The sequence below is a fragment of the Symsagittifera roscoffensis genome, chromosome 2 (genome assembly GCF_963678635.1).
Source record: "Symsagittifera roscoffensis chromosome 2, txSymRosc1.1, whole genome shotgun sequence".
Taxonomy (NCBI): Eukaryota; Metazoa; Xenacoelomorpha; order Acoela; family Convolutidae; genus Symsagittifera; species Symsagittifera roscoffensis.
This window is the reverse complement of record NC_087063.1, coordinates 25,811,149-25,838,650: the sequence shown is the minus strand read 5'-3', so window position 1 is coordinate 25,838,650 and position 27,502 is coordinate 25,811,149. Positions and strand designations below refer to the sequence as shown.

General features: G+C 33.4%; 1 protein-coding gene across 1 annotated transcript in view; it reads left to right on the top strand.

Annotated features, from left to right (window-relative positions):
- The window catches only part of LOC134839033 (vang-like protein 2-B), a gene marked incomplete in the record, with an annotated part of 45,645 nt that overhangs the window by 6,882 nt on the left and 11,261 nt on the right, over positions 1 to 27,502 (top strand). The window contains 4 exon segments of the mRNA XM_063854429.1: positions 17,267 to 17,464; positions 22,919 to 23,103; positions 23,939 to 24,168; positions 24,390 to 24,624. Of these exon segments, the coding sequence (XP_063710499.1) occupies positions 17,267 to 17,464; positions 22,919 to 23,103; positions 23,939 to 24,168; positions 24,390 to 24,624 (848 nt within the window).

The window sequence follows — 27,502 nt, the reverse complement described above, 5'->3', positions numbered from 1 at the left end:
AATGAGATGATTGGTCTGAGTGAAGTGAGGAATAGGTTGGAGTGACTTGGGAAGCATAAGAGGGTGTAGAATTGGTGGGTCAGGGTTATTTGGTAGTATGGGTTGAAAAGGGGGTTGAGAAAAATTTGAGGAGTTGGTGTAAAAATTATTTGATGGAGATGGTTCAGAGTCGGCAAATTCATCGGGGGTTTCAATATTCGGGTTATTGAGCTGTGAGATGGAGTATAAAACTGAGATGTGTGAATTAGTATCGGAATTCATGCCGGATGTTACATTACTGGTGGGGAAATTGGGTGGCGGAAAAGCAAAAAGTGGTATTATTTGGATTGGAGTGGTGAGGTTGGTTGGATGGGAATTTGATCGGTGTAGGGATCCAAGTTGTCGGCTCATCGTGGGCTAAAAAAATTATTATTTTGAGACTGAAAAGCGGTGGTATGGGGTTGTTCTATAATTCGTTCATAAGTATTTTCATCTTGTGAGTGGTGTGGCATTATATGTTGGATGGGACTTTGTGATATGGTTGGTCTAAAATTTTGATTATGTGTTATGGCTAAATTTCGAAAATTACGTGGGACTAGGGATAATGGATGGTTATGTGGTAGGGGTGGTAACTGTGGTGCTGTTGGTGTTGTGTCTACATTGTTATGTTCTTCGTCGTATGTGTTCTGTCTTGTTGCTATTTTTGTGTTATATTCTTTTATTTGTGCGTCTAAAAGAATTTTGTTTATAGATGTAGAAAAGATTCCAAAAAATCCTGCAAAGAGTATGCGTGCTACGCTTGCTTGTCTGTTTACTTGTGTGTGTATAGCACATGTGTTGTAGATTCCTTTTAAAAGTGAGAAAAGAAATCCAATAAAGTTAAACATTGCGTATAAAATAGTCAATTTTTCTAAGATGTAATAGGGCCATCCTAGAAAATCAAGAATTTCATTCTTGAGTGTAACAAAGCTAAAAATATTGATAGGTGATATATCTTGGGGACGGTATTTTTCACCGTTTAGATATATATAATCTTTAATGTCTTTAAAATATCCGCTATAGTCTTGCGTATAGATGTCTGCAAATCCTGCGGTTTCTGCAAGTTTGCGTAAGTTTTGGTCAATTGATTGTCTTTGTATAGTGTCCATTTGTGTTAATAATTCTTGGAATTGTTGTGTTCGAATGTGATGTTGAATATCTGACTTTGAATATATTCCTATTGATTGTAAGTCTATATTTGGGTTTCGAGCAATAGCGCGAATGCTTTCTGGTGAAAATTTTTTGAGTGATTGCATTAATGTGGGATATGGGGTGAGAAGGTAATATTTATCTTCATCAGGGTTTAGTTGTACTACATTGTGGCTATTTTCTGATCCACATGGGACTGCGGTATCCCAGAAATAGGTTCTTCGTGAAATTGTGTCAACGAAATGTACTTTGTTCTTATAAAAGATAGGGATTCTTTTATAGCATCGTTTGTCTTCAAAAACGTATAGTGGTGATACTTTTTTAGTACAAGTATAAAACCATAAGATGTTTCCTTCATAGTCTAAAAAATTTGATCTATTTCCTGATAGTAAATATCCTGCGTAGGGTATTTTTAATACTGCTAGTGCAAGTGATTGTAATATTTGTGTTCTTTCTAATTCGCATAGTTGGTGTAGTGTTTCTAATTCGGAGAGTGACATTTCTTGAAAAATTTGGCTAATCGTGTAGTCTAGTTTCATATCTAAGTGAATATCATAGTGGATATTACCGAAATATGTACTATTCATTAGTGATAGTTCTTGTAAACGTGTGCTTTGATCGTCTTGGGGCTTTAAATGTCCACCAGGTTGACCTGTATTCTTTTGAAAATGAACTGGTATGTATGATGTTCCTTCATTTGGAGGATGACTTGTGGCGTATGGGTCGACTTTTAGTTTTCCAAGGGTCATGTCGAATCCATTTTCGTATTCAACTAATATTTCAGAGTATTGTGTTTTGTGAAGTGGGTTTCTGTATTTACATGCAAGTTCTGTTTCTTGATATATTTGAAAACGTGTTAATTTATTTTCTATATTTTGAATGTTTCGGAAATTAGAACTTATTTTTCGTAATGGATTTACTTGTTCATATGGTATTGATTGTATAAAATATTTTTCGTGAAATTTTATCATACGAGCGTGTATTTTTGCTACTTGAAATGTTGTACATGTGTCTTCGGGGAACCAAACAATTGTTGCTTGTGTTCTTGTTGTAGGGTCGCAATAACCTTGGTCGTTTTTACAAGGTAATCTAATTCCTTGATAGATCATTGTGTTGTCTGATAAATCTCGTGTGAGTTGTATTTTTTCGAGTTGTATTTTCCAATCGAAAAACATTATTTCTTGGTATCCTTTATTTTTTGTGTCTGCTTTGCAGTTTGATGGGTCATTTATACCAATGTGTGGTATCCAGTGTTTATCGTGCATGTCATAGGTTAATCGTCCGTGTGCGCCGTTATATGGGTATTTTTCATCTAATTTTATATGTCCTTGATATCTTTCAAGTTCTGCTTGATGTACAGAATCTGAAAAAACTTGGAAATAGACTAACTTTCTATCTGTGTTTTTATTTTTTGTGATATTTAGTCGGAGTAACTCGTTTTTACAATCTTCGGGATTGAGATGTAAAAGTCGTTCTATATTACTCTGGTAGAATGATTCATGGTCAAGTCGGTTTTTATTTCCGTTTGAGACTTGTGAACAATGTACTTTCTTTTCAGAAAATGTTGCTGTGAATTTATATCCTATAACTGTAGTTGCTCGGGCTTTTGAATAAAGTGTTGCTATTACATTTGTAGTTTCTATGGCTTGGGGTTCTGTTTCGCATTGTGATACTTGATTTATTGCATACTTGTGTAGTGTTTTTTGTTCGTTTTCTTCACAATCGTAATGTGTTACTAATAAATCTTGGGGTCCTGTGCGGGGAGAAGGATTTATGTTTTGATTTGAGATTACTAGAAAAAGGAGTTGGAAAAAAATTAATATTTTTAGAATATACATGTGTATGATAATCCTGAGTATGGGTTATAAAATGTGATGTAACCAATTGTCTTTTTGGTATATCTGTCGTATTTATATATTACTTCAGTGGTTATAAATGGTGGTGGTAGTGATTGAGCTGTTATGTTTGGTGGATTTAATGGGTAGGGATGTTCAGTAATGTTGTTTAATTTAACTGTGATTTCAAACTTTAATTGTAAACTGTTTTGTTGGAGTATTTGGTTATTGTGATCACGGATATCGTCGTGAATGTCTTGTCGGTATTGTAATCTATTAAGTGCCCAGTTGTGAAGGCGATTACTTTCTAGATGTTGTCCAAATAATGGTGGAGGGGCTGTAAATGTATTCCAATCTAGTCTTAAAGGGATATTTGTTGATGATTGTTCTCGATATCTGGCGTCGAGATTATTTGGAAAATTTAAGTTAAAAGGTGGTGGTGAAATCTGGCTTATTGATGGTGTTGATGGTAGTGATAATGTTTCTGGTAGTGATGAGGATGTTATTGTATCCGTAGAAATATCTATTGGATCATTGACTAAATTTAGTTCACCTTGTGTAAATGAATGTGTTGTCCAATATGGTAGTCGTGATGCCTGGTTTGGGGGGTTAAAGGGATTTTCACGTATTTGTTCAGATGTTGGTGTTGAACCTAAGTAATCTGATGGTAGGCTTGAGGTGCTACGTTGTGAATAAAGCGTAGGGGTTTCTGGTAATATACCAATGGGGTTTTCTGGAGTGTTTTGTGATGGGGATTGAGGTATTTCAAAATGAACTCGGGGAGTTTGAAAATTTCTGTTTCGTCGAGGATGTATAATTTGTCTATTTATTTCGACTGTATTTTGGTTTTGACTAGTATTTCTTATTCTACTTAATTCTTGGGGTAGTGTTGGGTATAAGTTATATGTTGGTTCGCTTAGAGGTGCTTGTCGTTGAACTGGTTCTAGTGGTTCTGATAAACGAGCGTGTCGTTCTTCAAAAGTGTATGGCTTATCTTGAAAGGAAATTCGTGTAGATGTTTGAGGATTTTGGGTAGTTGAAGGTGTTGTTGGATTATCTTGGGATGATGTCGGTGAAGACTGATTTTGTGACTGTTGGGTAGCAATTTTTGATAGTTTTTTGGTCTATTCTTTTAGTGAAAAAGTTTATGTTTATTATAGTATTCTTCTAAGAAAAGAATTAGGAGGATTGTTGCTAGAGCGAATGTGATGATTGCTTTCTTTATACATTTGCATATGGTCAAAATGAGGGATGATAGAAATGTTATGAAAATTACAAATAGTAGAAAAATATCAGTTCTACTGAAAATAGTTCGTATCATTTAGACAAGTTGTATGAATCGTACCTGTGGATATAATCAAGGGTTTTTGAAAGTTGGAGAAATAGTTCGAATATAGTGTAGAAAATTTAAAAAAACATTACAAAAAATGATAAAGATTATTAGAAAAGATTCAAGGATATCAAAAAGAAATATTATGAAAGTTTGAAGTATCGTAAAAAATTGTTTGAGGTTTGTGATAATTTTTGTGACTGTTTGATAGAAGAGCATTTAAGAAATGACTTCTTGATCGAATATTTTTTATTGTTTGGGGCAATTTTTAAGTGTGGTCGGATTATTTATTGGTTTTTTGACAAGTGGGTTGAGTTTTGTGAAAAATTGTTGGGGGCAATTTTTATGGTGATCGGGAGGTCTTCTTTGTCTTTATTTTCATTTGTCAAATGATCTGGGGTATTTTTGAGATTTTTATACTTTAGGCTAATTAAAATGGTCGTTCTTTTACTTTAGGCTAATTTAACATATTTGTTTGGGGGGTATTTGAGGTCTGAGTTGGGGAAATATTGTTGATCTTTGGTTTATTAGATAAGGGAGGGTTATGATATTATGGTGATATTTATTTTAGTTGTCAAGTTGGAGTGGTTTGCTTATTTTTGACCTGGAGGTCGTAAAGTTATAGTTATAGATATGCCTGGAGTTTAATATCGTTCGTCTAGTTGGTTTGTGTTAGAGTTAGAGAAGGTGACGGATTGGATGAATCCTATTGGCTAATTATGAACTAGAATCGCTGCGTGTTTGTCAGCATGTTATTTTGAAAAATGAAAGTGTAAAATGTTTCAGAGGTGCAAAGATTATTAAATGTAGAATTAAAGTTGTTTTTGAAATTCAACTTTCTTTAATATTTTAGATTGTGGGATGAATAATTTATAATTTTTACGTGGTTGATTTCTAAGTCGTGAAGACTCTCTATGTTCTGATTTGTCGATTTGTTCTTGGGGTATTATTTGTTCTGTCATTTTTTTTATTTTTTCTTTCTTTTTGAGATGTATTTTGATCTAGATTTTTTGTATTGTTTTTTGTGGTGGTTGATTTTGTATTTTGATTTCCGAGGTGAATATCATTTTGTTCCTTTGTTGTATTTTCCGTATGTGGGTTATTTTGAATAACTTTTAAACCTGTAAAAGAATATAATTGAGTTAGTTCGCGGAGTGCGTATTCTTTTGGATAATAAGGTAATAGGTTATTTCGGTGTTGAACGATTTCTTTTTTGTCTGAGTCGGTGATTTTATATGTGACATCAGTGGGTTTTGCAATTATTTGGTATGGTCCTTTACGAAGGGGTTGTAATTTTTTAGAAAATTCCTTTTTGAGTGTTAAAATTGGGTATTAAAACAAATGTTCCAATTTTTAAATCGGAGGCTGGTGTAAAGCGTGAATTTATTTGTTCATTAATATTTTGCCTTTGTAACAACTTTTTTGTTACTTTTTGATAAATTTCATTGTATTTTTTATCTCTGTTGAAAATCCATTCGTTGTGTGTACCGGAGGCTAATTTAAGAATTTGTGGGTGATGAAAATGATCTTCATCGTGTGTATGTAAAGGTTATAACAAATTGAGTCTTTATTTGGTTGACAATAACCTTGTACGTTTTTATGAGAGTTTGCTGTAAACATTATTGGTTTGCGTGGCTTTTGGTTAAAAACCATTTCATATGGTGACATTCCTAAAGTTGTCGTGATTTGTGAATTATATGCTAAGGGAAATAGTTTTACATCTGCTGACCATTCGGTATATCTTGTATCATTTCCATTGATGATACATCTGAGGTATTCTTGTAATGAACGGTTCATACCTTCGACTAAGCCGTTTGTCCAAGGTGCGTGAGATGTACGTGGTTTGTGTTTGATGTTATATAGATGACATAGTGTGATGATTTCATTATTTATGAATTCTGTACCGTTGTCTGTAACTAAAAATTCTGGTAGTCCGAATTTTGCTATCCAGTGTTCATAAAGCGTTGTGTAAGCATAATAAGCGTTACAATGTGGTACTGGGTTAAGTGCTACATAATGTGTAAATGCGTCAACAATTACCATAATGTAGGAGTTTCCTTCGGATGAGGGTGAAATTGGTCCTTTAGTATCAAATGAGATACGATGGTTAAAGTACAAACTTTGTCCTTTAAAATCTTGTTTTTGTGCTATTTGTTTTTGATTTGGGTAAGGTCTATTTAATTGACATACTATACAGTCATTGCATAGTACTTTTATCCAAATTGGTGCATTTGGGAAATAAAAGTTTTGTATAAAATTTGAATATGTTTTCTCTGATCCAGAGTGTCCTTTAATATTTTTTGTATGTGAAATATTAAAAGCTATGAGAGTCATACTTAAAGGGAGACAGGGAACTGTAGATTCATTTAGTTTGTATTCTAGAAGGTCTGTGTTTTCGTTAATTGTTGTATTATTGAATTTTCGAAAATATCGGAGGAGTGTTTTATTTCCTAAAATAGTTGTATCTGCCTTGACGGGTTTAGTTTTATATTTGTGCCATGATTTTAGTTGTCTAATTACTGGGTCAAGATTTTGGTATTGTTTCAATGTTGAAATTGTAATTGTTTCTGTTGGGGGAGAAATATGTTTTCAATTTCTAATTTAGATAAGGGTATTGTATCAAGTGGGTCATGGAGGTCAAAAACTTGATTTATTGTGTATTTTGAATCGTTTGTTTGTGGTCCTGATAAGTTTATTTTATCAGTTAAATTTTCTTTTTCAATTAGTGGAAAATGGTCTTTTTTAGGCGGATGTTGTTTTCTTCTTTTTTGTTGGGTGTTATTTTTTATCCATTGTGAATATGGGATTGGTTTAAAAGTTGATGTTCCAAGTAGATCAACTTCATAGTGATTATTTTGACAATCTAAATAAAGTGGGAAGTGTTGTAGATTGTTTATCTGTGATTGTTCAACGTCAGTTTTTACTGCATATTTGCATTCTAGTCGGGGTGATTTTTCATTTTCTGCAAGGTAGAATTTTATATTTTTGGGTATTTCAACTGTGGTTTTACGTGTAAGTAATTCAGGTGGCGTATTTCGACTTAAGGTGTCTGGTAATGCAAGATTTTTTCCTGCGGTCCAAACTATATGTAAGTTTGGGAATTTCATTAAAATTAGTTGAAATCTATAAACTCGGTGGTTTGGATTAGACTTTTGTGTAAAAAGAAAGATGATTGGTTTATGGTCTGTGAATAGAACTGTGGGATGTTTTGATCCAAGTATCAGAAATTCATATTCTGTTAGTGTATATATTATGGCTGTACATTCTCTCATTAGAGTTGAGAGTCGTAGCTCTGCTTGAGTGAATAATCGAGAATTTGCTGATATGAGGTTCATTTTATTTGTACCATTATGTGATTGTAATAATGCTGCGCCGATGCCAAAGTTCGAAGCATCGCACATTGCATAAAATGGTTGATTTGAATCTGGAATTGTGTTTGAAATTTGTTCAGTTAGAAGTTTTTTAATTTCTTCAAATCGTGCTTGATGTTCTGTATTCCATTCAAAATTATTTTGTTGTCTAAGTATATTATAGAATGGTCGTAGATATAATTGCATTTTATAAAGATATTTGCTTAAAAAGTTTAACATTCCAAGGAATTCTTGGATTTTCTTTTTATTTGTTGGTGGTTGGAGTTTTTGAATAGCGTCTATACGTGATTTCAATGGAGTGATTGTTTTTCTTTCTATATTATGTCCTAAGAATTTAACTCTTGTCAAAAAGAAGTGTGATTTATCGGGGGCGGCCTTCAGATTTTCGTTCTGAAGTATTTGGTGATATTGTTCTAAAACATTGAACATTTCCTCTTTTGTCTGTGATTGCATAAAAACATCGTTTAAATAGGTGATTGCGTTTTTCTTGAGTATTAGTGGTCGAAAAATTTTGCTCATAAAAGCTGAAAATGCTGCTGGTCCTATGGATATTCCATAGAATAAGCGGTTGAATTCGTATTGTTGGTTTCCAATAACAAACTGTGTTAAACGTCGTGATTGTTCATCTAATGGCATTTGATTATATGCACTATTCATATCTGCGGTTGTAAAGTTTTTTCCATTTATTTTTGTTAAAATAACTTGTATTGGTTCAATAGGCCAATTACACTTTGATTCATCTATGAGTGAGTTGAGGTATCTAGCGTCGAGAACGATTTTTAATGATTCTCCTTTAGCTAGAATGATAACAGGGTTGATAAATGTATTACCTTTTGGTTGTTCTTCTTTATTTACTGGTGAGATTATATTGTATTGTTCTAAAATATCAAGTAATCTGTTCACTTTATCGTGTAAATGAATTGGTACTTTACTTGCTCTTTGTTTTTTGAAAACTGCGTCTGGTTTTAATGGGAGATGTAGTGATGAGCTGATTTTGCCAACATCAAATTTGGATGTTGCATAGACTGATGAATATTTAATTAGCTGTTTGGCTAATTTTTCAAATTCGTCTTGTGTTATTTGTGAATGTTGGAAATTAAACATTGTTAAAAATTTCTGTTGATTCTCTGTGTAGTTATTTATGTTGAATGTCGGTTTGAAATATGGGGTTTTTGTGAAATAATCCGTATTTCTTTTTTCGTTACTTATTATATTATTTATGGATAATTCTTCATTAAGAATTGTGGATTGACAAATATCTAATAATTGGAGTATATTATTTACGCGATACGCTTTTTCGTGTATCGGTGATATTGTAGCGTTGGTTTCGCAATAGCCTAAAAATCCTAAAGGTAGTGTTACTTGGTAAGGTGTATTGTTGTATACATGTAAGGAAATAATATCTGAATTCGACTTTTTCAAATATTTTATTGATGAGATTGTGATTTTGAAAAATTTATGAATAGGTTTGAATTCAAAATCTGACAAATAAAATTTTTGTTTGTTTTGCTTTTTATCATATTGGTGAACTTGCTTTATTGAAAAATTGTATATGTTTACTGATAGTGGTTTCAAGTGTTTTCTTTGTTGGTTAGAATTTGGATAGAATTTTGAAAAGAATGGTGGTTGTTTATTTAATCTTTGAAAAAATGTTAGGGATGTGTCTTTTGTTTTTGTATATTTACCTTTGATTAATATTTTACTATTCAAGATGTTGATTGTTGGTATATATTTAGAGATAAATGGTATTCCAATGATATTATGTTTAATATCGGTGATATGGAATATTTGTTTAAATGGTTTATTTAAAATTTTGTTTTGCTCCATTGTTCTTGTGGGGAGAAGAAATAATTGAATTTTTCCGTAGTTTATTAATGTTGATCCTTGTGCTGTTGCTAGTTTACTGGAGGTTTCAAGAGGTGTTAGCTTTGGGTGTAAGGTTTTTATTTCATTCCTTGTGGGAATGTTTATTATATTTGATTCTGCTCCTGAATCAATTAAAAATTCAATTTCAAGATCTGGTGGTTGAAATTCTTTGCTTCTTGGACTTTCTAAAAGAAATGGTATTGTCCAAATTTTTTCTTTGGGTTGTTCTTTTTGTATGTTTTGATAGATGTGATTTGTATTCAAGCATTTTGTTTTTTCGTTCTCATTGGGTTGATTTGTAGTGTTTATTTCATTAGTTTTTTGTGTCGTCGGTGTGGAATGGACGGGTTTAATATAATAATTGTGAAGGAGTTCTGATTGATTCTCATATATGTGTGATGAAAAAGGTTGTTCATATATAACAGGTTCATAGTCATTTTCGACTTTTATCATATTGATGGAGAGAGTGTTTTCTGTTTCACTTTCTGAATCTGATGATCCACAGTTTATTTGATTGAGTTGTAACGTATCAGTTACTGTGTCATCAATACCTGGAGGGTCTGATGTTGTTTCTGGATTAGATTGTACTTGATTTATATTCCTTTGATGTTTAGGTGTACTGCTTCTATGGCGATTATTAGAATTATTATAATGGTTATTATTCCTGTGTGGTGATTGGGAATAATTTCTATAACGATTATTATAACTTGAATGTCGATTTTGTGAATTATTTCGTGATCTGTTTTGGTAATTATTGTTTGGTCTGTTATAGTTCGATCTATTATATGGGTTATTCCTTGATCGATTGTTCGGGTAATTCTGGTTTCGGTTGTTTGAATAACTTCTATTCCGATTATAGGAGTAGTTTCTATTCCTATTGTATGATGAATTTCGTGATTGGTTGTTTGGATAGTAATTATTTCTTGATTGGGAATTAGATCTAGAAACAAATCGTTGTGTATTTGAATTTGATCTGGAGTAGTTATTTCGACTATTTGGTCTATTGTAGTGATTTTGTGATGAATTTTGCGTGTTTCTTCGTTCTGGTGATCTTCCTCTATAACTTGAGTTATATGGTGATTGATTTCTTGTATAATTTGTATTGTTCGGGAGTGGTTTTCCTGAACTGTTGTTGCTGTAGACTGTTTTGTTTGGTAGATTTTGATCTTTTTTCATGTATTGATAGAATGATTTATTTGGTTCTTTATATTTTTGAGGTTTATTATGATTGTCTTGCTGTTTTTGTCTACATTCAGAAATACTATGTCCATATCGTCGGCAATAATTACACCATTTTTTGAAAGATGGTTTGCCTTTAAAGTTTGGGTGTTTTTCGTAAATATTGAGTATTTCAGTGATTTTTTCAACGAGGTCTGTATCTGATTCCTGTATATTGTTTATATTTGCGTAAGCTGTTTCAATTCTGTTAACGTATTGTAATTTCAGATTTTCCGTTTCTTCGAGTTTCATCGTGATTTCTGCTTGTTCTAGTTTGTCTACTAGTTTTCGAAAATCTAAATCGGGTTCTCGAATTGAAGAAGGATGGGATGCTCTCTTTTTTATTGCTATTTTCCTTAATTGTGGTGTTAAGGTCATCATTAAGATTTCTGTCATCTTTGTGTTTTTATAGTCATGTGTATTTAATGAATATGCTTTTCGAACTAGTGTTTCGATTCGTACTGCTAATTGCTTGATGGTTTCGTTTGGTAATCTGCGAATTTCATTACATAAAACTCTTTGTTGTTGTTTGTTTCTTTCGGAAACAAACATTTTTGAAAATTCTTGTGTAAACCTTTTCCAATTTGATTTTATTTCTATAGGCAATACTGAAAACCATTTTTGGGCTGCGCCATCTAAAGTTGTTTGTATCAACGCTGTGCGTCGATGTATCCAGTTTTGATGTAGTTGCGTATTAATTGGTTCAGGTCCTATATTTAAAATCAAATTTGCTGTTACTGCATTTAAATAATCTTCTACAGAATATTCAGGGTCTGTTCCTGTGAATACCATTAAAGGTTTGATGTTATTGATGATCCACCCATAAGGTATGGATTCATTGTCATTTGTAATGATTCTGCTGCATTTGGCATTTGAGAAAAATTTGAAAGTTGATTTCTTGTTATTTCGTGTTGTTGAAGATAATATGGGAGTGGTATTTCATTTTGCATTTGTGTTGGTTGGTACGAGTTTGCAATCATTGGGTTTTGTTGCTGAATTGGTTGAAAAGATTGTGTATTAATTGGGTTTTGTTGCTGAATTGGTTGTTGATTTTGTGTATCTATTGGTTGTGGAGAAAAAATTCTATTATATGTATGTGGTTTCTGTATTCCTTGTCCACGATATTCTTGATTATAGGGTGCAAATATATCTGGTTGTAAGAAATCATCATCTGAGGATAAGTAATCCATTTGATAAGATGTTTGTTTTTTATTTTTATTTTGTTGAAAAAATGGATAGTTTTCACTACAATCCTGTGGAGGATGTAAATTTGTTTGGAAATTTACTGAATTAGGTGGTGCCATTGGGTTATCCCAGTTTCGAGATCTTGTATAATTACTAAAATTTTTTCGTGGTTGATAATTTGTTTTTGATGGATGTGTGTAATTATAATTATGGTCTGCAAAATTGTTTCTAGTGAACGTTTTGCGTGTTTTTGGCGGTATTGTCATGGGTCTGTATGTTTGGTAATCCATGTGTGAATATTTTGGGGCAACCGAAGGTTTAACGGTTGATTGTAAGGTTACCTGTGTTTGTGAAGGGTTTGTATTTCTTGGTGTTGTTAAGTTTGGACGTATTGGTGAAATACTTTGTTGTGTAGTTGTTGTGTGTACGATTTCTTCATTTATGCTGTGTGATGGTGTCTGGATATCTTGTTGAGTAAGGTTCCTAGTTCCATTGAGGTTTTCATTGTGTATGACTGTAGAGTTTAAACTATTATTTTGCATATCGGGTAAAAATGTATTATAGTTTAATGGTGTTGCATCAATGGTTAATGGTATTACTCTTACATAATCTCTTACATAAGATATCGTACTTATTGCTTGACTTGAGATTGATTGCGGGAAGTTTATGAATGCGGGATGAGACCATTCGGGGTCCCAAACATAGTCTGATTGTTCTGTAATGGCAGTATCATCGTTTGAGTTTTGGGGTCTAAAATTTTTTCTTGCTTGTGAAATTAAATCAATATTATGTGTGAAATAATCTATTATGAACCATGCCAAAATTTTTTGTAAGTCGTGTTTTGTATGTTGTGAAACTTCATCTTTCGTGAAATTTTCTTTAATTATCTTTAGAAAACTAGAGAGTAATGTGATTTCATGTCGTACTCTTATATGTTTAGATGTTTCTGTCGGTGAGACATTTGGTATCTGGATTTCGTTTTCTAATATCGAGATATAACTATATATTATCGCAAAAACTTCATTGGTGAATATGGAGTTTGCTCTTTGTGAGTTATGATATTGGATGCTTTTTATATATTCTGAGAATACTTTTGAAAATTCTAAATCAAGGTCGTCTGTTTGAATTATATATTTACTGTGATTCTGGTTTGGTGAGCTGAATTCTATGGAGTAGATTCCGTATTGTTGTGTTAGGTTACATATATCTTTTAGATAGTGATCGATAATTTGTCTTTTGATTCTTACATCTGGGAACTCTGTTTTACATGGACTGATTCCGGGTTCAAACAAATTTAAGAGTAAATTTTTGCAAAATATATGCTGTCCTCTATCAGTGGTTGCATCTACTATAAAGGGGAAGATATCATCATCATCTGGACTTTCTTCACCTGGGGTGTGCGTTGAGCTCATTTTTTCGTTCGATGACTGTTAATATGTAATTATCAATGTGTCTAATTGGTTGATTCCAATTGTATAAATGTACTGGTTTGTGTTTATACTGCTTTTTTATTCTTCTTTTTCCTCTTTTTGATGAATTTGAAGTTGTTTCTGAGTCAGAGAAATATAATTGATCGTGAATTGGGCAATTTTTATCTATTGATTCTTTTAGTTTATAAAGTTCGTCTAAACTGTTGGTTTCTGATTCTGAAAATGCGTTTCGATTTTTTGAAAATCTTTTTCGTGTTATTTGTCTTTGTTTAGTTATTATTTTTCTCTTTAATGTTTGTCGTTTTGTTCTAATGTATCCAACTGTTTGTGTATGAGGTGTGATTACAAGGTCGTATTTTTTGTTATCTATTTCACAATTGTGTAAAACGATTGTTTGTTTATTTCCTAGGTTTTTAAATGGCATAAGGTTAAGGATGACGGATGCAAAAGGTTGTTAAATGATTTCTATTTGCTTAAACTGTTAGTCCTTACGATTTTTTGGTTAGCTTAACCTGGGTCTATTTGTTCAGGGTTGGAGAGAAAAGTATATCGATTCCGAAGAATGATTTTATACTTTCTCGTGGCTAGTATAAGCTAAGGTGTTAACTTACTTAATCTTACTTAAGGGTAGTGATTGTGTTCAGGGTTGGAGAATAGTAAATCGATCCACAAGGTTCAGGTATAATTAGAACGCGAGTAGTTCGTTAGATACTATTTTAAACTTACTAAGTCTAAGATTTATCCTGGGTCTGGTAAGAGGGGGGATCAAGTGAAGGGTGAATAACCGAAGTTCTTCACTGTTTATACTAATTTGAATGATTAGTTTTGTTCAAAAATTTCTGTTATTAGTCCTGGGTTTTTAGAAAGGGTTGGATAGTGAATCGACGTTTGAGGTCGTTAGACACTAGCTAAGTGGGTGGGGGAGAACAAAGTTGTTCTTTTTGATCCAAGGATAGGCCTTGATGATCAAGTTTTAAATTTAATTAAATAGAAAATGATTTAAGATCCAAGGATAAGCCTTGATGATCTAATTTTAAAATTAAGTGAATTTAAGTTTAAAATGTTTTAAATTTGTGTAAAGAAAAGATTTAGTATTTTTATGATATTAGTGAGCTTATGAATGCTGTTATGTTTAGGTGATGAAGCTGGAACAACAGGATGATTTATAATTATTAACCATTTATTGTCATGCTACTAATTTTTATTTTGATTTTTCAATAAATATTTTTCAAAACATGTTTTGTATATTACTGCAGAATTTAGGAAAACGATCTGAGATCTTTTTATCAATCGTTATTGTATATTAATAATTTTGTTTAGCGCCTGAAATGATTTTGAACATTGACTTCAAAATTTTATGTTTGCAAATGAAAATCTAAATTCATTGCTAGTAGTATTCTAAATACAAAAGTTTGTGTTGGCTTTTGCCGAACTATCATATAACTATATGGTAAGTTTCTACTTTGTCGTATGTCGTCTCTGGTTTGAGGTCTTCTTCCAATTCCGGGTAGTTCTGTTATCGTTCGGAATATTGGCTCTGATCTATTGAGTCGTAGAGACATTTCGATTAAATTATCGTCGTATAACATTTTGTAAATGTTTTGTCTAAATTCTAATCTATTATTGGTTAATTCTAAGCTATTAAGGTCTTGTTCGAGACTTATGGTCGCACCAGATGAGTTAGGACCGAAGGGTATAACTCATAGAGTAATTTCGGATAGGGTACACCGTCTGCTCGTCACGCTATCTTATTTTCGGCCGGATAGATTCGTGCAACTTCTTAGTCTAATACCGATCCTAATCTTACTCTTATACTATCTAGTCTCAGGTTGTTTAACTAGTCTCTGCTAGGCTCAATAGATCTAGGGTATACTGGTTTATTGCGGCTGCTGAAGTACTCGGGAGAGTTCAACTAATTTCTAAGTTTAATTCAGATCTCTCTGGTGCTGAAATTTGCTGAAATTACAAGTAATTTCAGCACTTACAAATAAGTGGATTGTTAGTCAGATGGATCATGATTGGTTAATATTAAATACTTTACATTGGTAAAATATCTAATTTATCCAATCATAAAATGTAGTTTAGATCAGGTTCCACTTTTTAGGAAAGCAATAACTCGCTAAATTTGAAAATTCGTTTTAAAATCATGGATTTAGACAGTAGCGGATGTTTTGCTCAGTTTTATTCAGTTTTGCTTCGGTTCGCTTACATTCGGCACGAGCGGTTTATAATGCGCGTGAATCAGTGTTTGCCGCTAATCATGATAATTTTATTCGTCTAATTTTTGGAGCTGTCTTTTGTCGCGAGTTGACGAGTTGTGGTATTAAGATATACAAAAAAAAACATTCACTTTTATTGGTCAAAAAGCCTTGCCATAAATCTCAATGCAGTTGCCAGAAAAAAAACACAATTGTTCAAAAACGTTCTAAAAATCCGCCTTTGTTCGATATGCCTAGATATGTCCCTGGTTTTGATAACTAGGTTTGTAGTTCCCGTAAAATATTCAGCTACAAAATTATTTCTAAATTCATTTTAAAATTGAGTTGAATTAACGCTTTGCACTTTGCAAATCAACAGCTCGCTCTGCAAGGCCTCCCGCGCCTTTTCTTTCAGCAATCGATTTTTTTTGCTGAAGAAGAAAACAGCATTAGAAGATTATCTAGCGGGATCAAATAAGTCATTCAGATATTGTGCGCAAATGGTAGACCTAATTCCCGGGGGATTTCGGTGCCTTTGTTAAGACGTGATGTTGCTTCCGGCTATCGCGCGATTTAGGAGATAGGTAACTGCTGTTTTGATGCCATAAAAAGGCAGTTCAATTTGGCTGAATGTTGTTTTTATTGATTCGGACGTGAAAAGCAGAAGATAAAATCCAATTACATATTTCACATACAATTTTGGCAGTAACCTCTTTTAATAAGGTATGGAACTGTTATTTGGTTCATTTTATTTTTAAAATCATTTTTACGCCTCATGGATTTTACACGGATTTTATTTCAAACTTCAGACGCTCAGTCAATCTTGAAAATTAAACCTTCACCGGATTAAGAAGCCCTTGCAGTATTTGTTAGCTGAATAATGCATCGGCTAATCTGCAATACTGAGCAGGCAGACCAACCTGACAAAAGCATCAAAATTGGCGAATGTATCATGTACGTCGAGGAGGTGTTTCAGACTCAGGGCAATTGAACTGTAACTTGGTAAAACCCCCATCCCAATTTTTTGCGCTGATTAAGACGCTTATCGAGCAATTTTTACGGAAGATGTTTAATAAGTTTTTGCGTTTAGTGTCTTCGATAAAATTGTATAACTTTTAGACTTCATTTGGCGTCTTCGATATATGAAATAATGCATTTTTGCGGGAGATCAAAATTTTTTTGAGAAACTATGAATGAGTTATAAGCATGCGGTAATAATAAAGTTAGAAAAAATGTTATCTTGAGAATAAGAAGAAAGAAAAAGAAATCATATTTTTTATTTCGATAATTCTCTCCGGACTGAACAGAATACAAATGAGAAGAGGCATAATTTCCTCTTTGGATTACCATCACCGTGTTCACAATTTGGCATGCATTCGATTCAGTAAATGACGGCGGTCATTCATCAATGCCTCAAGGAAAAACGGCAGAGGAAAAACCTCAAAATAAAACTTGAAAATTTAGCAGTTATAATTTTTCAAGTTACATTTTTGTTTTGAAAAATTTCTGCGAACGCCGCTGGTTAAAATAGAAATGTTTTTAAGTCACAAAGCTAAACTTTTTATTGTTCAAAATAGAAAATTATTATACATTTTTTGACATGATTTTGAAATTTATCTACCTTCACTGTTGTGACTACTCATTCATTGATTATTTTTTTGACCAGGTAGACTATACCACAGTGACCAAGAGACGCCCGCGTGCAGAATCAGAAAGTACCCCCCGTATTCCCACTTGGCCGACAGAACAGTCAGCAGACTGAGTCCACAACTGAGGAACCCCACAAGTGTGAACATCAGGAGCAAATTTCAGCTAAGGAATGAAGGGGCAAATGAGTTGCCTGCCAGTCCACTGCTAGATAGAAGTTAGTTTCAAACAGATACTCTGATTTATATTTGTTCTATGTTTTTTCAATTGATTTTTTATTTTCAAGTTTGCAAGGTAGATATGATGTTTCATAAGAGATTGTGCTCCGGTTCAATACGTATCGCAAATTTTAAAATTTGTTTATTTTCTAAAAATAAAATAAAAAAAAATTGAAATATATGAAAAGTTAAAAATTTTTTAAAAACAATCGTTCCGTTGTAGACTTTTTTGGCAGTCTTATCTTTTCATTTTAACTTAAGTCAAGAAGCAAGCTAATTAGATTTTGACCACAATTAATTACAGCAGCCTGTTGAACAAAATAGTGGTCGAAAAGTGAATCAAACTTTTTGCGTGTTTTTTTTTTTCAATTCTGAATTTAGTTTTTTTTTGTGTTGTTTTTTCCGTGTTGCTTTTTTTTCAATTCTGAACTTTATCCTCATAAACATACCTTTCACCTCAGTTTTGTTTTTTGTTGCCATAAAATGTGTTTTGAAGCTTTTCCACATTTCTGTCAGAAGACAATGAATAAAGAATACACGATTCTGATATTTGATTGATAAGTCACAAAAACAATTTCCTCGACAGGTACTCAATGAATCAGTTGGAAACGCCGGAAAAACTGACGGACGTTTTTACTTCCTCCATTATTCAGTGACCTAAATCACCGGCATTGATAAATTGTTTTCCTGCTGCTAATAAATAATCTGCTTACCCCAAATCTCAACGGCGTGGAAAATTTGTTACTATATTTTTTTATCGTATACGGATAAACTAAAACAGGGCTCTTTTTGTAACAAACTAACTAACCATTTTTGATCAACCCGGTTTTTCATATTGAACGGCGACTAATTCCAAGTCCCGTTTTTGTTCATACCAATTTTCCCGGTGCTACCAATTTCATTGCATTTTTAAACATTTCATCACTCCATACATGTATTTTTGTTTTATTTTCACGTACGTGCTTTCTTCATTTTTGAAGCCTACAATAAATATACCATAGACGCTCTTTTTAAACTTACATGTAAAGCCCATTTTTCTGCCCTCTGATTATTTTCTGGGGCATTAAAACATTTTTTTGTCCCAGTTTTGCATTCGAAAATAAAAATAATAAGCTTAAGGTATACTGCCGCCCGCAGAAAGTTTATCCCCCTTGCGCCGCCTTACGTTTATCTTAGTTTAACTCTGAGCCTGCGTGTAATATGGTTTAAAAAATAATTGGATTGCAAAATCAAATTTCGGCTCCATGAGCTGTTTTCTTTTGCTGATTAAAAGACTTAGAGGAAAATAAACCGCCCTCGTAAAGCTATCGAAGCTGCGATCAATTTAGCACTTTTTACCCTGCATTATGTTTTTTAAAGGTAAGCTTAGCATTAAAATTGTTTTTAATTTCCCTCTTGGAACTTTTTACCGTTCTTACCTTTTTCAGTTTTTTTTTAGTTTCACTTCACCAATTTTACCTGCTGGTGTGCAATAGTACTTTTAAAAGTAATGAAATTAGATTACTAGTCGTTTAATAAATCTAATCTCGCAGTTTCCATCAGTTAACGAACAAAATTGTGATACAGAGAAAATTTGATTATGGAAAACTTGGTACAAGAATAGTAGTTGGGTCCCAAGGTAATTATTCATAATTATACATAATTCTTTCTAATAAATGAAGAAAGGTCATTTTGAAGAAAAAAAAATGTGATGCGAATATATTGTGTTTGCGTTATGGATTTTTGATGAGAGGCTGTCCCCCACATTTAAGCTTGCTTTTTGCAGATACCCAACTATCATTATTGTTTCAACCGCAAAACATTCCGGTCTCACTAAATTACCCTTCAATTAACTTAGATTTTTTTGAAGTTTATTTGGCTATGTTAGCATTGGCTAAGAAATCTCCGTGCCTCAATAATCAATCTGAATTAATCTGATCTTTTTGTTCCGACCATTGAAAATGGGGAGAAATTTTGTATTCAGGTATGTTTTAGTTTTTGTTACGACTATTGTCCACGCAAAACCAGCAACCACAAAAAATCATCGAACAGGGTTGAGTGATATATCATATTTAGGCCCTTTCAGTCGTGATTCTAATGACTTTCAAAAATTTCCAAAAACTTTCCACAGTGTTCAGAAAAATCGGTTTGACATTTTTCCAATTGACATTTCATACTATGACTCTCGAATATGCCTAAGTTTTTTTATTTTGTTCGGATTTTTGTTCTCACAACATGCAGAAAAAAACGACAACAACTTGTAAGAAATATTTTGTGTCTCTTTTAAGGTTGTGGTCGGAACATTCTGTGCTGCTTGCACAGTAACCAGCTATCCTTGTTTTGCTTCTGGTTTTTCACGCAATATCAGGTACCACAAATAATCATTGGACTGGGTTGAGTGATATATCATATTACAGCCTTTTCAGTCGTGATTTAATCGACATAGAAAAAATTGAATTTTTTCTCGTTGTCGAGAAAAACCGGTTTGAAATTTTTGATTTTTGGTCTAGTTTCTAGATAAAAAGGTGATGGTTTGATTGTATATGCTTTAAGTTTCAGCGGTGAAAGCTTAGTTTTGTTCAAACAAAAAGAGTTTCTGGAGTTTTTAGCACAACTTAGGCAATCAAAAACTTGGAAAATCAAAAAAGAATTGAAAAAAAGTTAAAATTTTCAAAAACTGTTTGCCATTTGACCAATTTTAATGACCCTCAAAAATGCCTATATTCGATTTTTTGCCAAGATTTTTCTTAAGACTGTGGTCGGAGCATTCTGTGATACTTGTACAGCAACCGGCTATCCTTGTTATTAGTTGAATTCTTTTCTAATTTTCTACCAATGCAATCTGGTGCGAAACTGACGGTAGAATTTAATTTGCTTGAGGAAGTAGTATCCTTCATTTTGCCATAGTCGATCCCATTTAGAAGAGCTTGATGACATTGGCCACCCTCCAAACGTAACCAAAATGGCATTCTAACCCCGACATTTGTCTTAGCTGTCGCGCATCTCTCCCATTAGGCCACGGCCGCTCTTGAATTGTGCTGGCTCACGGTTTATGTTTTGTCTACATCAAATTATTTGTAAATTTGAGACGCTTAAGGAAAATGGGGAGTAACTTTGTATTCGGGTGTTTTATTTTTTTAAAACTTTTTGTTTTCCACACAAACTCAGCTACCACAAATAATCATCGGACAGGGTTGAATGATATATCATATTAAAGCCCTTTCAGTCATGATTCGAATAACATTTTAAAATTTTGAAAAATGTTTTCTCAGGGTTGAGAAAAATTGGTTTCAAATTTTTGATTATTGGTCTAATTTCGAGCTAATTAGTAAGTTAGTTAGTAATTGCACTAGCTTATTTATTTTAGATTAAAAGTTTATAATAAAAGTTTTTCATATTGTTTTGCTTGTTGCTCTGACCATTTGAAAAGTGTGGAAGAGCTTTGTAATCGAGAGCGTTTTAGTTTTCGTTCCGACCATTGAAATTGTTTAGTTTATTTATTTCTAACCATAGTTTATTTTTGTTTTTTTTTTTCAACGCAAAATCAGCTACTCCAAATAATCATCGGACAGGGTTAAATGATATATCATATTACAACCCTTCCAGTCGTGAGTCCAATGACATCAAAAAAATTTTAGAAAAAAATATTTCATAGTGTTGAGAAAAACCGGTTTGAATTTTTTGATTTGAGGTCTAATTTCGAGCTAATTAGAAAGGGAGTTAATAGTTGCAATAGCTTACTTAAGCGTAATTTAAAACCTGAAAACTTAGTTTTACTCAATTAAAGATAGTTTTCGGATTTTTTAGTGCAGTTTTTGCGAACCAAAAACAAGAAAATTCAAAAAAATTTTGCAACCATTTTTGAAAAAAACTTCAAAGTTTTTTCCGACTTCTTTTTTCGTTTTTGGTCATTTTTTTTCAAAAACTGTTTTCCAATTGACCTATTTTTTATGACTTTCAAATATGTCTAAGTTCTGTTAGATTTTATTATCACGACATTTCAAAAAAAGTACACCAATTTGAGAAAACCTTATAGTATTTTCTAAAGACCGTGGTCGGATCATTCTGTGCTACTTGCACAGTAACCGGTTATCTTTGTTTTCTTTTTTCGTTTTGTTTAAATTTAGCTGCACAAATTTTGCTTAAACTTTTGTTTCAATTATCATTTCACATGCTTGAGTGATATATCATATTCGTGACTTGAACGACATTAAAATATTTCCTGATTTTGAGAAAAAGTGGTTTGATATTTTTTATTATTTTTTTTGTCTTTTTTTGAGCAAGTAAAGCAAACAACTAACATTTGTTATATCAGAAAATTATAAATTTAGGCTAAAAAACTTGATTTCACTAAAAAGAAAACTAGTTTTGGATGACGTACAGAAAATACACTACCTTGTTTTTTTGTTTTGTTTTCCACGCAAAATGAAGTAAAACAATTAAACATCGAAATGGGTCGAGTGTTATTATATCATATTAAGGCCCTTTCTGTCGTGATTCGTTATAAAATTTTTTCTCAGAATCGAGAAAAGCAGGTTTGATTTTTATTTTTGGTCTTATTTCGAGCTGATAAGTTGAGCGTGCAGGCCTACAATAGTTTATTTAAGCTGCTTAAATTAAACCGTGAAAATTTAAACTTACTTGAAACAAAAATTAGTTTATGGGTTTTTAAGCGCCATTTCAGACTAAAAAAATTTCATTATTTTTTTTCTACAAACACTGTCTTCCAATTGGCCTAGTTGAATACGGCAGTCGCATTTGCCTAATTTCTATTTTATTGTTCAGTTTTTTTATCACACAACACAAAAAACACGACCTTTTTATTTGAAAAAAAAAATTCTATAGTTTCTAAAACTATGGTCAGAACATTCTGTGTTACTTGCACAGTAACCGGCTACTCTTGTTGTCATTAATAAATGTATGAATTTCTCGCAACGAATGTAAGACGAGAGTAGATTTTGTGTGGTAATGAGCAGTGGTGGGTCTGGGGGAGGCGTTGTGAGCCCGCCACTGTCCTGATTTCTTAAAATGGTTTCCTAAAAACATCTCTGAGAACTTCGTCGAAAGCCTAGATCCGCCCGTTGTGATAGATTGAGTCCCATAAAATTATCGATTGCATGAACGCTGCTGTTTAACGATTATCCTGCATGGCAATGCGAATGTTTGAATTTCTGAGGACAGGGAGTTACAAAAAGACAGGGCATTTTTGAGGGCGCGGTTGAAAGGAGTTGAAAAATCGCTTTTCCACCATTCCAAATTGTAGAGAATAAATAAACGGTATAGCTGTATAGCAGTCGATTTTCTGAATTTGTCTATAATGACAAAATGAAATGTTTGGTAATTGGGTAAATTTACCCACATACCAAGTTTCATAAGCGTTAGAAACCCTGAACAAAACTTAAGAACTTCGTAAAAAATTGTGCGGTTAAAAAGTGTGGGGTTGGGGAAGGTAGAAAAGCCCCACTTTTGTTCAGAGTCATTCATGAATCAGCAGCAGCAGCCGCCGCCGCAGAGTTTCAACCAATCCATTCTGTCCAACACCAGCCCTATGATGGCGTCACAGCATGACCCACTTTTGGGGGCCAGTAGGAATCTGGAACAGTGCTGGGACCAGGCTACTACTCTCACTGGAACCAGTGGCGGCACCAGCTCCCTTGAGGTCTGGCACTAATTTTTTACTTTGCCGGCCGCGGAAATGTTAATTCCGTGACCAAAAATCCATATTCTGGACAGGGTCTTAATTCGCGGACAAACTCTGGAAACACCGTATCTCGGTCGCGATGGTCGAAAAATAAGCCGTGGCGGTCGAAAAATTAGTAGCCCCCTTTTTGCTAAAATTTAGTGTTTTTATAAGAAAGGGGGGTTTGGGATTTAGGGGGTTGGGGTGGGGGGCGGACGCCTCCTTTTTAGGGATACGACCCCCTCGCTAACCAAAGGTCCCCTTTGATATTATTTTGACATCCATTATAGGCCGACCAACCCTAAAATTTTTCTAAAGGCGCCTTGGGCGCCAATATACTAATTTTGACGGGGAGCGTGCGCCGGAAAATGCGCTAAACTTTTGGTCAAAAAAAATTTGCATGCGGCGCTAAAATTTTGGTCAAAATAGGTTCTTTATAGTGTCTTGGGATTGCTGGAAAAACAATTTGGTCGACCTAAAAAAAGGTCGGAAAAAATTCCTAAAATTGTTTGAAACTCCCCACCCCCCCCCTCGAGAAAATCCTAGACCCGCTCCTGTGGAGGAGGTGATTATTAAAAAAGATCTCATTATCACGAACCAGAAAAATGAACTCGAACCTAATTCAAGTCCCATGGTTTTTACTTAGAGTAGAGTCCCATTATTTTCTACTCAAGTCCCATGTTACATTTCAAAACTAAGGAAGAAGATCTTCTTTAAATTTAATCTGCAGATTAATTTTGCATTGTCGATTTGACTTGTTGTTTCGACAATTTTAAACTAACTTTTTGTTTGATATAAATGCGCATTGTTCTAGGACCCCGCCCAGTTCTACAACAGGGGAGGAATGGGGATGGTCAACCCGGGGGTTGGAGGGGCGTTTGGAGGTGGTGCAGGAAGAGGCTACGGAGGCTTTGCCGGGTACGGCATGGGAGCGGGCATACAACCGACTGGAAAGAAAGGCGACAAAAGCAGTGGAGCTGAGGAGTTCTATATCGATACCAATTTCTCGGCAGACGATGACAATCGAGTTCCAATCTTGGACAGGTACATATAATGACATTTTTTAATGTTATTTTTAATGTTTTATTAAATTTTTATTAATAAATTTGGTGTACTTGCAAAAAAAGTACAATTCTAAGTAAAGGTTTTCAAATTTTCCCTATTTGGTTCTTATTTTTGCATAACTTCGAAGTGATTTAGGCTAGATGGCCGATGACCTATTAATTGGTTCTAAAATTAAGCCCAATCTGTATCATATCTGGCAGGTGTTTCCCGCCTTTCGTGTCAACAGTGGCAGTGATAGTGACCTTGGCCACCCCTGTTCTTTTCGCCCTTCTGCCATCGTTCCTGTGGAGTGGACCGGGAGGGAGGGTGGTCAAATGCGATGACCTCTGTACCTCCATCTACCTGACCATGACCTGCAAAGTGTTCATCCTCGCAATTGGATGCTGGGCCCTTCATCTCAGACGCCCCAGAGCTCATCTACCCTGCAACAGTATCGTTAGTATACCCATATGGATCTCTTTAACTATATCCCCCCTCCCCCTCAGGTACCTAGTTACAAATATCCCCTCTCGGGTACCTAGAAGAGATTAAATACCCCCCTATAAAGAAATGAATCAACGGTTAGGTATATGAGAATTTTAAAACTAGTAACGAATCTCTCCTCCCCCTTCGCAAAAGTGGGGATATAGTTGAAGTGATCCATCCATATTAAGCACCATGTGTAATGAAATCAAATTAATGCTATGACTAACAAGCCTGCCTCCAATAATCAAATGGCTCGCAAAAAATTAGTTGTTGTTCTGATCAAGCTATCTAAGTAAGGAAACTTTGAGCCATTTCAGGTTTAGCCATATCGTAAATAGGTTTGAAAAATTTAAGGCTTCATAGAACGAATAGGTTCCCGACAATTTGAGGTTTTTAAGCAAGCTAGTCCAGCTATGAAACTTTGAAAAATTTCAAAATATTCAATGAAGCAACTCGGATGGCGAAACTTTATTTTTCTAAGGAAGCTATTCAAGCGATGAAACATTGAAATTTTTTAGGTTTCTCTTAGCAAGTTAGGTTTCGCGAAAGTTAGGTTAAGCTATTGAGCAAAAATTTTGAAACTTTTCACCTTTTTTCATGGATCAAATCGGTCGGCAAAATATGAACTTTGTAGTTTTTGAAATTTTTCAGTATAAATTGAACGTCGAAAATTTCATGTTTTCTATTTGGGCCATTCAAGTGACGAATCCGAATAATTTTAGTTATTTCCTAACGGGTATCGGATAGCATAAAATTGCAGTTTTTCTATTGCAATCATTCAGCCGACGAAACACTTTGTTTTTTTTTCATAGACCAAATCGGGTTTCAAAAAATTCTTCTAAGCAAGCTTTTAAGCTAAGAAATTTTGAAACAAAACAAATTGGATAGCAATTTTTTTTTTTATAATTTAAAGCCATTTGAGCGACCAAAATTTGAATAGTTTCAAATTATTTCACAGAACGAATCGATCCGCGAAAAATCAAACTTTTACTAAAACTAAATATTTATAAACTGATAGGCTTGGCAAAAAATTATAAAATTTTTCTAAGCAAATTTTGAAAATGAAACAATTCAATTTGTTTAAAAGAGCTAATCAATTTGAAAAAAAAACTGAAGTTTTCCATGCAAGCTATTCAAGCAAGGAAAACTTTTAGGTTGTTTTATAGAGCAATCAGTGAGCAAAACATTTTCTCATGCTATTCAAGTTCTGTTTTTTTTTCAACTTATCTTATGAAAGCAATCGAATAGCGAAAAAAGTGAATTTTGTTTATTGCCAATACACTAATTGAACTACTTGAAATACAAAGCACTTCCATGGACCAAGTTAGAAAATTTCCAATTTTTCCAAGCAAGCTAATCAAGCTATGAATCTTTGAAACAAACTAAGACAAATCGGATAACGAAAAATTGAATTTTTTTGCTGAAGCCATTCAACCGATGAAAATTCGAAATATTTAAATTTTTTCATAAATTTTACTTCAAGTTTTTTTGGAGCCTATCAAGCGATGGAAATAAGAAAAAATTCGTAGATCAAATTCGTAAACAATTTTTGTTTTGCTAGCTATTTGGCTTAAGCTTTGAAAGGCTTCAACTTATTTCTTAGACCGAATCGGTTCGCCGAAAACTTAACTTTTCTTGAGAAAACTATTCAAGCTATGAAACATTACAACCTATTTTATCGACTATTTCCTTTTTGAATAAAAATAAGTTTTAATAAGTAAGCTATTCAGGCTATGAAACATTTCTATTAAGCTCGTGGATCACATCGAAAAGTAAAAAAGTTGAATTTTTCTAAGCAAGTTATTCAAGCTATGAAACTTTGAATTGTTTCAAGTTATTTAATGGACAAATTAGTTCGCGAAAAGTGTTTTTCTTTTAAAAACTGAATCAGTTTCACAAACTGAAGTAGTTTCAAAAAGTTTTTATGCAGAGAATCGGATAGCAAGAAAATGAAGTTTTTATTTTGCATTCCTTCAACCAATGAAAACGTTCGAGTTATTTTAAAGAACTATTCGGTTTTGGAAAAGTTAATGTTTTTCACGCTAATCAAGCTTTGAAACTTTGAGCAAGCTATTCAAGCTATGAATCATTACAAGCTATTTTATCGACTGTTTCCATTTTGAACAAAATTAAATTTTACTAAGAATGAAAAATTTCGAGTTATTTTAAAGAACTGTTCGAATTTTGAAAAGTTAATGTTTTTCAATCTAATTAAGCTTTGAAACTTTGAAAAATTTCATGGTAACTTGTGAACTAAATTGGTTCGCGAAAAGTTAAAAAAATTTTAAGCAAGCCTTTAAAGCTAACAAATTTCATATTATTTTAAGGTATTGCATAGACAGAAACGATTCGCAAAAAGCATATGTTTTTCTAAGCAAGCTATTCAAGCTATGAAACTTTGAAAGATTTCCAGTTTTTCCGTGGGCCAAATCGGTTAGCAAAAAGTTTCAGTTTTTCTAAACAAGCCTGTTTTTATGCTATGAAACGCTGAAACATTTCAGTTTATTTCATGGACCGAATTGGTTCGAAAAATTCTTTCTTAGCATGGAAGTTGCTCTTTTAAGTGGATTCGTTTCAGACTCAAATGAATCTCTAAACACAAACTTTGGACAAAAATTAGGCTGGTACAGTCTAGCCTTGAAGTTGGATTGAGTTCATCTTCCTCTGATGGTTGCTCTGAATAATTTTTAAACGTTGTACTCGATAGAAAAGTTAAAACGTTGTACTCGATAGAAAAGTTAAAACGTTGCGTCCATAGTGCATTAAGACTTTCATTTAATAAATAGGATTATATGAGTTAGCAATTCGCTCAATCCATGCTTGACTTAACGCTTAGAAAGGAACAAAA